The 11,748-nt window shown below is 48.7% G+C and overlaps 2 protein-coding genes and 1 long non-coding RNA gene across 3 annotated transcripts; 2 read left to right on the forward strand and 1 right to left on the reverse strand.

The window, feature by feature from the left end:
• The first annotated feature begins 201 nt into the window (after positions 1–201).
• LOC100838459 lies at positions 202–10,162 on the forward strand. The gene is made up of 27 exons (XM_003564952.4): positions 202–392; positions 548–611; positions 752–810; positions 1,194–1,269; positions 1,362–1,433; positions 1,627–1,714; positions 1,826–2,084; positions 2,197–2,312; positions 2,393–2,607; positions 2,870–2,898; positions 3,055–3,157; positions 3,317–3,404; positions 3,539–3,791; positions 5,010–5,651; positions 6,614–6,768; positions 6,843–6,925; positions 7,057–7,115; positions 7,334–7,409; positions 7,506–7,577; positions 7,719–7,806; positions 7,923–8,181; positions 8,403–8,518; positions 8,603–8,817; positions 9,066–9,094; positions 9,333–9,435; positions 9,581–9,668; positions 9,763–10,162. Exons 1-27 carry the CDS (start codon positions 267–269, stop codon positions 9,989–9,991), a joined length of 3,762 nt encoding a protein of 1,253 aa, XP_003565000.2. The 5' UTR covers positions 202–266; the 3' UTR covers positions 9,992–10,162.
• On the reverse strand, positions 3,794–4,780 carry LOC112270875. The gene is made up of 2 exons (XR_002963419.1): positions 4,262–4,780; positions 3,794–4,185 (listed from the first exon to the last, which is right to left on the reverse strand). It is a non-coding gene; the product is annotated as an uncharacterized LOC112270875 (long non-coding RNA).
• A 157-nt stretch (positions 10,163–10,319) lies between the features above and the next one.
• LOC100839685 (tropinone reductase homolog At5g06060) lies at positions 10,320–11,656 on the forward strand. The gene is made up of 2 exons (XM_003564957.3): positions 10,320–10,723; positions 10,804–11,656. Exons 1-2 carry the CDS (start codon positions 10,629–10,631, stop codon positions 11,543–11,545), a joined length of 837 nt encoding a protein of 278 aa, XP_003565005.1. The 5' UTR covers positions 10,320–10,628; the 3' UTR covers positions 11,546–11,656.
• The last annotated feature ends 92 nt before the right edge of the window (positions 11,657–11,748 follow it).

Genomic DNA, 11,748 nt, shown 5'->3' on the forward strand with positions numbered 1-11,748 from the left:
GAGGACGAAGCGTACGTGCAGAGAACTTGACCGCTACGGTGAAATACCAAAATATTTTTACCAACTACAGTATAACTCTCAAAACAGTTTACCAGTGTGATTTTGTGATCATTCCTTGTCACGAAGAAGAGCGCGACACGTCCCAGTCTCGTACTCTCGTTGTCTGTTTCCCAGAGAAAAAAAGGCTGTGAAGCTCAGAGGCCGCCTTATCTGCAGCTGCGAAGCGGGTACTTTCAGTACGGCAGACGATACTTGTGGCAGCAGCAATGGCAGCCATCGTCTTCGTTTTCGTCTTCTCCTTGCTCCTGCTCCTCTCTGCTGCTGCTCTGGGTTTCACGAGGACCGACTTCCCGCCGGACTTCGTCTTCGGCGCCGCCACCTCCTCATACCAGGTACTGCATGCAATCCAACTCTTTGTTTCGCTTCAGCTGATAAAACTCTCACGCATTTGGTCAGTTTACTGTTGTTCTTTCAACCTGTATCTGTCGCTCTGCTTCTTCAATTTTTGGGGTTAAACGTTTTGGACTTGGGTTAATTCTCTTTGCAGTATGAGGGTGCTGTGGATGAGGACGGCAGGAGCCCAGGCATCTGGGACACCTTCACTCACGCAGGTGATTATTAACACTGACAGCTTCCTGCAGATTTGGGGTCATCAATTAAGATAAGAAGTTAAGAACCGGACGCGTTTACTTTTGAATTTGACCGTCCTGGTGAGTTTCTATTGATTTTATATTCTTGTTCGCGACGACAGGGAGACTGTCGGACAAAAGCACCGGTGATGTCGCTTCCGACGGGTACCACAGATACAAGGTAATCGCGGTTCAAAAAAAACGGTTTTGCTATATCTAAGTTGCCTAAATTTTAGTTAAAGATAAGTTGATCCTTCAATGGTTGGATATGATTCGTACTTTAAGATTCGAAACGGATGATGAAAAAAAAAAGATAAAATGAGATCTTAATTCGTCAACTTAGATTTAAACCTTCTGCTTAAAAAATCAGACATCTTGTATATACCACACCCTTAAAAAAAAATCCTGCTAAGGCATTGAACTTATGTCCCTATTCCTTGATCTCTGCACAGCCTGTTTTTTTTTGTCCTTCTTCTCTCCAGTTGAAATTTCTTAAAATTTACCTGGAAGGAAAACTCTAACTGTTGTTTGTCTTGGACTTATAACATCAACATAGTGTTTCAGGATGATGTAAAACTCATGGCTGACACTAACCTAGAGGCTTACAGATTCTCCATCTCCTGGTCAAGGCTTATTCCAGGTATAAGATTTCCACTATATTTCCCCCTGGTGAATGTAGGAAATTTCTCCCCCAAAAAAATTGATATTTGCTTCTGAGATTGTGATTTGCAGATGGGAGGGGGACTGTCAACCCAAAAGGTTTGGAGTACTACAACAACCTTATAGATGAGCTAGTAAAACACGGTACGCCTATTTGCAGTATTTCATCTACAAAATATTTAATAGATGAGCCAGGCAAATTATAGTGTACAGAAAAAAAATCTCTCCACAGTGCAATATATGAGGCTATGAGTAACTGTGGAAACATGCCATGGTTAACTTTTTTGGGGGTTCTTTATCCACTATCTGAACCTCCGTGGCCTCTGAGTTTCTTCAGGGATTCAAGTCCATGTTATGCTGCACCATCTCGATTTCCCACAAGTTCTGGAGGATGTGTATGGAGGCTGGTTAAGCCCTAGAATTGTGTAAGACCCTGCCAACTCTATAGTGACCAAGTAAATCAAAATCTTGGAAATAATCAGGTTTTCCCTACTTTCCTAGTGATAGTGCCTCACCAGTGGCACTGCAAAATGCAGGGAGGATTTCACAACATTTGCAGATGTATGCTTCAGGGAGTTCGGAGACAGGGTTTCATACTGGACTACGATAGATGAACCTAATGTCGGTGTAATCGGGTCTTACGATACCGGAATATTCGCACCCGGACATTGCTCCGATCCTTTCGGACTGATAGAATGTATCGTGGGGGACTCAACTGTGGAACCGTATGTAGCAGCTCATAACATGATATTGGCGCATGCATCAGCTACAAGACTTTACAGGAAAAAATATCAGGTGACATAAGATCTTGTTAACTGCAAAAACACAATTCTTTTAGTTCCACACGATGTATTTTCATATGAAAATTTGTGCCCAACTGTCCATATAAACAGAGTTTTGCACGTAGGCCACGCAAAAAGGACTGGTTGGCATAAATGTTTACTCCTTTTGGACTTATCCTTTGACAAACTCTACCGCTGACTTACAAGCAACAGAAAGATATCAGGACTTTGTGTTCGGCTGGTATACTATTTTGACTCTTTGCTTCCAAAATCCATAATGTGAGCCAAACATGGAGCTCATTAACACGTGGTGCTTTGCAGGGTACTAGGTCCCTTGGTGTTTGGAGATTACCCACAAGTGATGAAGAAGAATGTTGGTTCTCGACTCCCATCCTTCACAAAATTCCAGTCTGAAGCTATCAAGGGCGCCATTGATTTCATTGGAATAAATCACTACTTTTCTATCTATGTGAACGATCGCCCTTTAGACGAAGGTCCTCGGGACTATGAAGCAGACATGTCTGTTTATCAGAGAGGTAAGCAAATGTTATGTCTGTATAGGTATTATATCTGTTTTGCTCATAATTCTATAGCAGCACAAGTCTTTAATTTAGATCGCTTATCTAGTACAACATGTTAATGCAAAGGACCAAACAAACAAATAAAAAGATACATAAAATTGTTACATATATACTAACCAAATAATTTCATGGCACTTCTGAAACATAGTATGTACCGTCTTGTCAAATCTATGGTTCGAATGCCACATCTAACAGAATACTCATCTCTCTGATGCAGGATCTAGAACAGACCCACCATCTGGTCAGGTAAAGTTTCGACGGTGCTTGTCAGAGATACTACTGCTTACAGCTAGGAATTCTGATCCTACAGGAGATACTGAAAATACGTACGCTTATTTTTTGAGAAGGCGTAAATTACACTTGAAGCTGATAGATACAACTTTAATTTCCCATGGAGTGCAGTTTAACCCAGAAGATTTTCCGAACGATCCGGATGGACTACAATTTGTGCTCCAGTACCTGACAGAAGCCTATGGTGGCCTTCCCATTTATGTCCACGAGAATGGCAAGTCGATACAACTTCTGATTATTTACAACGATCTCCAAATGTTTAGTTCAACAGACAAGATCATATAAAAAATTTCATGTTTTTGCAGACATCACAGTATGTAGTTCATCCTTGTTTGACTATATCTTCTGCCCTGTCTTCCCTGTATTTATTCAGGCGATGCATCTGACAACGACGTTCTCGATGACACCGACCGGCTCGAGTACCTGAAGAGCTACATTGGGAGTGCACTGGCCGCAGTAAGGTCGGCCATTCAACAAAACTTCCCAACAAATATAGTTGCAGGCAATGGGGGTGCCTCATTTTTTTCCGCAAAATCTTCAGGGGTTCAGACAGGCATGCCTACCTTACCATGGTGCAGTTTAATTTGTTCTGCAGGAATGGTGCTAACTTGAAAGGCTACTTCGTCTGGTCCTTCCTGGACCTCTTCGAGTTCCTGGGAGGGTACAACTCAGGGTACGGCCTGTACCGTGTCGAGTTTGGCGACAAGGCGCTGCCACGGCAAGCTAGGCTCTCTGCTCGCTGGTACTCCGACTTCCTGAAGAAGAAGAAGGACAGTGGCAGCGTCCATGTTCAGAATGAGCTTGAGAATACAGGATCAAGAGAGAAAGTGTTGCAAGTAAATGAAATTTAGGAAGCATGATAGCGCAATTCAGCGTATACACTGAAAATATTTGAGAATAGAAGATTCACCGAGTCACGTAAATTAATTGTACTGCCTCCGTTCCTAAATTTGCCGTGGTTTTAGTTCAAATAAGAATTTAGAAAGGGAGGGAGAGAGTATATCAGTAAATAAAACAAATAGAGCCAAATTGATATCGCCTTATCTTATTTTAGGACGGAAGTACCGTATATACTACATTTTCTTTTCAGATCAGTACACTAATATAGAGGGACGATCTTTTCTGCATATAATCAATTGAAAAGAAACATGAATTGAAACCACAATACTCGTACTACATCAATCTTCTTCTTCTTCTTCTTCGTCCAGCTACAGCTATCTTCTGGATTGGTGGCCTCAATTCCTGGGATGCAGGTGACAGAGGTGATGAAGGTAGGACGGCCAATCCATCTCGTAGAGCACACGGGCGTTATACTCACACTGATCGCAGCCGTGGTACCCTCGGCACCCCAAAGCCACCATGCCCTGCCACCGGCTCCATCTCCTTGCTCTCCAGGTCCAGGACGAACAGGTGGCCATGCTGGACGAGCAACGCACCTCTGCTCTCCGCGAACCCGAGAATCGCCATCGGTCGTTAACGTTTCCCCTCTGCCTCTGGCCTGATCCTTGTGATCCGTCTCGCTTCGTCCAGAGCTGGAGGTCTTACGTTAGCGAAGCAGAGGTTTCCTCCTTTGGAGACGCACGGGAACGGTGGCCGCAGCCGCGGCTCGACTTGGATCGGGATCTTGGTTAAGGGGAGGCTGCTGGGACGTCGCCGGCCGTTATGGTTATGCCGAGGGAGTAGAAGCTTGTCTCGTCCCTAATTTGTGGTCAAAGGTTGGTCAAACCGAACCCTAATATGGCCCGTATCGTTGGACGGAGGGAGTAACTAAGCCCCTGCATATCGGTCCACGTCGGTTATCGATCGTCCATCGAGACCTAGCTAGATCGAAGATGGCGGCTGCCGCCGCAGTTTCAGACGATGTCCTCCTCGAGATCTTCGCGCGCGTGCGGGACCCCGTGGACCTCCTCCGCTGCGCCGGCGCGTGCAGGCGCTGGCTCCGCCTCGCCGCCGCCGACGACCCGTCCTTCCTCCTCCTCCGACGCGCCGCCGGCCTCTCGCCGCCGCCGGAGAAGAACAACGCCGCGCCGTCGTCCTCTAACTTCATCCTCGGGGCTTTCTACCAGAACGCGGTCCTCGTCTCCGCGTCGGCGGCGCAGGACAAGAAGGGGAAGAACCGCCTCGTCTATCCGCCGCAGTTCGCGAGGCTCGTCCGCTCGCCAAGGCTGTCCGAGGGCTTCTTCCCCGACGACGACGACGGCGTCTTCAGCTACGCCAAGCCCCTGGCCTCGCGGCGCGGGCTGCTCCTGGCGCGCGTCATGCCCACGCCCCTCGACCGCCGCAAGCTCCACCTGGCCGTGTGCCACCCGCTCCTCGGCCACCGCCGCAGCACGCGCCTCGTCCCGCCGCCGCCGCACCTCGACCTCTTCGGCGCCGACATCACCGGCTACGCGCTCCTTCCAACCGACCACCGCGACCACCAACGGGAGCCCGAGTTCCGGGTGCTCATCACCGCCGTCCACGCCGGCGACCGGGAGGACGACAAGCCCGCGCACCACTACGCCTACTGCTACTCCTCCGCCACATCCACCTGGAGGAGGAGCGCGCCCATCGACTGCCCAGCCATGACCATGTGGAACGCTAGCACTGCTACTTCCTCTTCCAGCGGCGGCGGCCTCACCATGTCCGGGCCGCGCGCCGGCGTCGTGGACGCGCACGGCACGGTGCACTGGCTGTACAGGGACGAGACAAGCTTCTACACCCTCGACGTAGCAATATAAACAGCCAGCGGCGTCCCATCGGCGTCGCTAACCAAGCTCCCGATTCCAGCCGAGCCGCGTGACCCGCGGGCGCGGCGGCGGCGTCCGCGGCAGCTGCAGCCGCCGCCGTTCCCGTGCGTCTCCAAACAAGGGAACCTCTCCTTTGCCCGCTTAAAAGCCAGCGGCCGCGTGCTCGAGCTCTGGACCAAGCGAGTCGACGAATCACAAGGCTGGGAGACTCGCTCCGGGCTGATTCGCGAGGAGGGCGGCCGTGAGGCCAGGGGAGCGGCGGCGGCGATCCTCGGGTTCGCGGAGAGCGGAGGCGCGTTGCTCGTCCAGAATGGCGGCGAGTATAACGGCGGGCTGTGCGCTCTTGGCCTGGAGAGCAAGGAGATGGAGCCGGTGGGAGAGCATGGCGGTGGGTGGCCGCTCTGCGGTTCGCTCGGGTGCCGAGGACACGACAGCTGCGATCAGTGTGCGTATAACGGGCGCGTGCTCTACGAGATGGACTGGCCGTCCTACCTTCGGCACCTCTGTCACTCGGAGACAATGGAAATGTGGGAGTTCGAAAACGTGCAAACGGAAACGAAATGACTGAATGCCATGAAATCCTACCAAAAGAAACATAAGAGTTGCTGCAGAGATGCTCTTGTTGTTGCAAGAAAAAAAGAAATGCAGGCCGGCTCACCTCGTGGCGCCACCGTGCAAACGGGGATTTCCTAGCGCCGGCCACCGTGGCACCGTCCGTCTGTCTCCCAGAATGTGACACTCACACCGTCACACGCCCGACTGGAGAAAAACCCAAAATAAGTTTGTGATTCGGGCGAAAATCCCAAAAGAAGATTGAGATTCAGAGCCAGTGGCAATGCTCGATGCAGACGAGCGATTAGGACACGACAGGACAGGACGAGAGCTAAGCTAGGGCCCCGCCTTATCCGCAGACGAGTGACACAGTGAGCACACGCCTGCAGCAACAATTGCAGCCATGGCCATCTTGTCTTCCCTGCTGCTGCTGCTGCTGCTGCTGTCCGCCGCCCATGGCGCGGCGGCTCCTGCTCCCGACGGCTACACGAGGAGCGACTTCCCGCGGGGGTTCGTCTTCGGAGCCGCCACCTCCGCGTACCAGGTGCCCATCCGGATCGATCGGTTCCCTCCCTCCGCCTAGTCGACCATTCTTGCTCTTGTTAACTGATCTGCTAGGCATTCCCATGTTTTGCAGTACGAGGGCGCCGTTGCTGAAGACGGCAGGAGCCCAAGCATCTGGGACACCTTCACTCATGCAGGTATTACAACATAAGCAATCGATCTATCAGCTTCCGTGCAGATACAGGGCCAAATCGAGTCAAGAACTGGACGCGCATTAGTAGTACGTAGTCCCGAATTGACCGTGCTGGTTTCTGAATTCTGACGGCAGGGAAAACGCCGGACAAGAGCGTAGGCGATGTCGCTGCCGACGGGTACCACAAGTACAAGGTGCGCACGTACCTGACTAGCCGCTCTCAAGTTCACATCATCTGCTTCATTCATTCTCTCCACCTGGTCATGTTTAAGCAAAGCATGTACTACCAAAACTGTACCTAGAAAGCAAAGCATCACCCCCATTCCATATTCCTGTCTGCATTGAGGTATGATGGTTTTCTAGGTTCAATTCTTGAACAGAGTTTTAACCAGACATCATTTGGTGTGTTCAGGATGATGTCAAGCTCATGGCGGAGACGAACCTGGAGGCGTATAGGTTCTCCATCTCCTGGTCAAGGCTTATTCCAAGTACAATTTTCTTTGTCATATATTTTTATCGCATTAGGCTTGAAAACCACACAAAAAAATATATCTTATTGTTGGTCCTCAAATTGAGATTTGCAGATGGGAGGGGAGCTGTCAATCCAAAAGGTTTAGAGTACTATAACAACCTTATAGATGAGCTAGTGAAACATGGTATGTTTTGTGTTGTACTGGAAAAAAAAACATCGTTATATTTCAAAATCTATTGTATGATAAATGCTAAAAAGAAATCTAACATGATATATTTTCATGTCCCCCAATATCTGAACCTCTGTGGCTGTCGCGTTTCTTCAGGGATTCAAATCCATGTTATGCTTCACCAGCTCGATTACCCCCAGATCTTGGATGATGAGTATGGAGGATGGTTAAGCACCAGAATTGTGTCAGATCCTCTAACTTATGCCTTGTAGAGATGAAATTGCTCAAAAATATGAAAATGATCAGATGATTCCAACTTTCCTAGTGCTATTTCCTCATCAGTTGCACTGTAAAATGCAGAGAGGATTTCACAGCATTCGCAGATGTGTGCTTCGGGGAGTTTGGAGATAGGGTTTCCTACTGGACTACGATAGACGAACCTAATGTCGCTGCGGTTGGGTCTTACGATACTGCACAAATCGCGCCCGGACGCTGCTCTGATCCTTTTGGATCAACAAAATGTACTGCGGGGGACTCAACTGTGGAACCATACGTAGCAGCTCATAACATGATATTGGCACATGCTTCAGCTACTAGACTTTACAGAGGAAAATACCAAGTGAGTAGTCTTGTGCCAAAATAGGAGCAGTGCCTTTTCAGTTTTTGCCAGAATTGACTTTTTTTTATTTGTTTCCCAACAAAGAAATCTGTTTAGTCTCGGATCCATTGTTACTCAAGACATTAATTTTTTTCAAATATACAAAGAAAGCCATCTTAATTTGTCACAATAGCCTTTTATATGCAACAATTTTTTGTGCTCATAAAGAATTCTGTATTTAGGCCTTGCAAAAGGGAGTTGTTGGCATAAACATTTACACATTTTGGACTTATCCTTTGACGAACTCTACTGCGGATATAGAAGCGACTAAAAGATGCCGGGACTTCATGTTCAATTGGTATATGCTATTCTCCCTCTTATCTATGCCCTTGAAATGCACAATTTATGTGGGGTTGATCAACGAACTTGTGGTGCCTTTTAGGATACTAGAGCCCTTAGTGTTTGGAGATTACCCGCAAGTGATGAAGAAGATTGTTGGTTCTCGCCTTCCATCATTCACAAAAGTCCAATCTGAAGCTGTCAAGGGTTCTGTTGATTTCATTGGAATAAATCACTACTATACTCTCTATGTGAATGATAGCCCTTTACAGAAAGGTGTTCGTGACTTTGCATTAGATATGTCAAGTGCCTACCGAGGTAAGCAAATTTGTGTTTGTACAGGCATTATTACTACTCTGTTCTTAACTTTTAGCAGTATGCGTGGTCTATTTGCTTCATCTATGTAGTGATAAGAAAATTTCCACATTACTGGTAGTACTTCATTTTTTCACATTTTTACATGTATACGGACCAAGTTTTAGAAAAAAAACCCGTATATATACTGATCAAATAATTTTGTTGACGATTCTGAAACATATCTGCAATTTACTGTTTCTCTGATGCAGGCTCGAAAACAGACCCGCCAGTTGGTAAGGTAACGTTTTCCTTTTATTGCTTTTTGTTAGATATGCTACTGGCTTCAGCTCTTTCGACATGAAGCAATCAAATTACGGACTCTTTATCAATGAAATAAGTCATGGTGACTCTGATCTGATGCAAGATACAAATTGAAACAGAAAAGGGAATGTTGAAGGTCAATAAACTTAAGCACGATACTGGAATGTGTTCATCCTGTTAGTTCTGACAGATGCACTTTTTTCTTTGTACTACAGTATGCCCCGACAGCTATTCCAAATGATCCAGAAGGATTGCAACTCATGATGCTGTACCTGAAGGAAACCTATGGGGACATTCCCATTTATGTCCAAGAGTCCGGCAAGTCCACATAGCTTTCCATTACAATTATCTAACAGATTCTTGGTTTGATCTTTTGACAGAAAAGACATGTCACTGTTTGATCTTGATCTTTCCATATTTGTTTGGTTGATGATCTTTTAGTCTGCTCTCATATTTCTCTCAGGTCATGGATCTGGTAATGACACTATCGATGACACCGACAGGGTCGAGTATTTGAAGACCTTCATAGAGAGTACACTGGATGCAATAAAGTGAGTGATTCAGCAAAACCTTCAGCAATGTAAATATGTAATTTCATGCAATCGAATTCTTCAGGGTTCAGATATGTCTATCATGACGATGCAGGGATGGAGCCAACGTGAAAGGCTACTTTGTCTGGTCTTTCCTGGACGTCTTCGAGGTCCTGTCAGGGTACAAGTCACGCTACGGCCTGTACCGTGTCGATTTCGACAACGAGGCTTTGCCGCGGCAAGCGAGGCTCTCTGCTTGCTGGTACTCCGGCTTCCTCCGGAAGAACAATGGCACCCATGTTCAGAGCGTGCTCGGCAATGCAGGACCGCATGCTGAACAATGAGTCATCCTATCAGATGCAATGGGGGTTCAACACTTGAACGTATGTACGCGTATCCTGGCAAAACAAAAACGGTGTATATACACATAGATACGATCAATATAGTTTGGGAAAATGAGATATATGAAACTGTAACTTTGGCAACATAGAGAAATACCATTGCAATTTTGCTCTTGGGAAAATGCCACTCCAACTTCGCAATACTCATCTAGAATTCATCCAAAGTCTTCTTCCTTGCTCATCTCCTTTTTTTGGCTTCTCTCTTTTGGAAGAGTTTTTGGCTTCTCTGAATATGAAAAAAATATTAGTGTGACAAAATAACCCCCCAAAAATTGAAGAATTATGAAGGTGCAGTCCAACAGAAATTGTTTCTCTAACGAGCGTGACATGAGCGGTGACACATCATACCAAACGTCACATTGAACCGGCCACCGCCGGCGCCAGTTAATTTGATTGGGCACGCTTCGTTCTCATCGCGGGAGCAAAGCATCTAGAATTCTACACATCGCAGTTCCTTCCGCGGAGAAGAATCCAATTATCCAACAGTAAATACACGAGTATATAAGTTAGCCGTCCAGTTCAGGGCGCCAAGCCAACCAACAAGATCAAATCGAATCGATCCATCAGATCGAGCTCGTCGATGGCGGCAGCAGCAGGAAGCGGCCGGAGCAGGGAGGAGCGGTGGAGCCTCGCCGGCAAGACGGCGCTCGTCACCGGCGGCACCAAGGGAATCGGGTATATATATGCAGGATGCCATGTTCCATCCATCCATTCTTAACTTGGTAATTCTAGATTAACTAATTGTTGATCATCAGGCGGGCGATCGTGGAGGAGCTGGCGGGGTTCGGCGTCCGGGTGCACACGTGCGCGCGGGGCGCCGCGGACCTAGAGGCCCGCCTACGCGACTGGGACGCCGACGCCGATGCCGATGCCGGCCGCGGGCGCGTCACGGGCACGCCCTGCGACGTGTCCGTGCGCGGCGACCGCGAGCAGCTCATGTCCGCGGCGCGCGCGTCCCTCGGCGGCAAGCTCGACATCCTCGTCAACAACGCCGGGCAGACCTTCTTCTCCCCCGCCACGGCCGCCTCCCCCGAGGACTACGCCAGGCTCATGGCCACCAACCTCGAGTCCGCCTTCCACCTCTGCCAGCTCGCGCACCCGCTGCTCGTCCAATCGCCCGACGGCGGCAGCGTCGTCAACGTGTCCTCCATCGGCGGCGTCATCGCGTACCCGCTGCTGGCGGTGTACTCGGCGACCAAGGGCGGCATGAACCAGCTGACACGCAGCCTCGCCGTCGAGTGGGCCGCGGCCAAGATCCGCGTCAACTGCGTCGCGCCGGGCGGGATTAGGAGTGAGATATTGAGCAGCAGCGGGATGAAGATGGACCCGGAGGCTATGGCGGGGTTCATGGAGAAGGAGAACGCTCGTGTGGCTTTGGGCCGCATGGGCGAGCCCGAGGAGGTCGCGTCGCTGGTTGTGTTCTTGTGCTTGCCGGCCGCGTCTTATATTACTGGGCAGGTCATCTGCGTCGACGGCGGCCGCACCATTGCCGCTTAATTAGAGCTTAGCTCTGCCTGTGCCTGGGCGATCCACCTCTTGAATAAACTGTTCATGAATTTGCAATGCAAAATTTTAGCAGAGGCCAGTCCGAATGATTTGTTGGATCGATTCCTTTTTCTCTGTCTGCCTGGCTCCTTTTACTCTAAAAAAAAAAAGATTCCCTTTTCTCTCGGAAAATCAGCCGCTCGTCTCCGAGTCCG

The sequence above is a fragment of the Brachypodium distachyon genome, chromosome 2 (genome assembly GCF_000005505.3).
Source record: "Brachypodium distachyon strain Bd21 chromosome 2, Brachypodium_distachyon_v3.0, whole genome shotgun sequence".
NCBI classification, from domain to species: Eukaryota; Viridiplantae; Streptophyta; class Magnoliopsida; order Poales; family Poaceae; genus Brachypodium; species Brachypodium distachyon.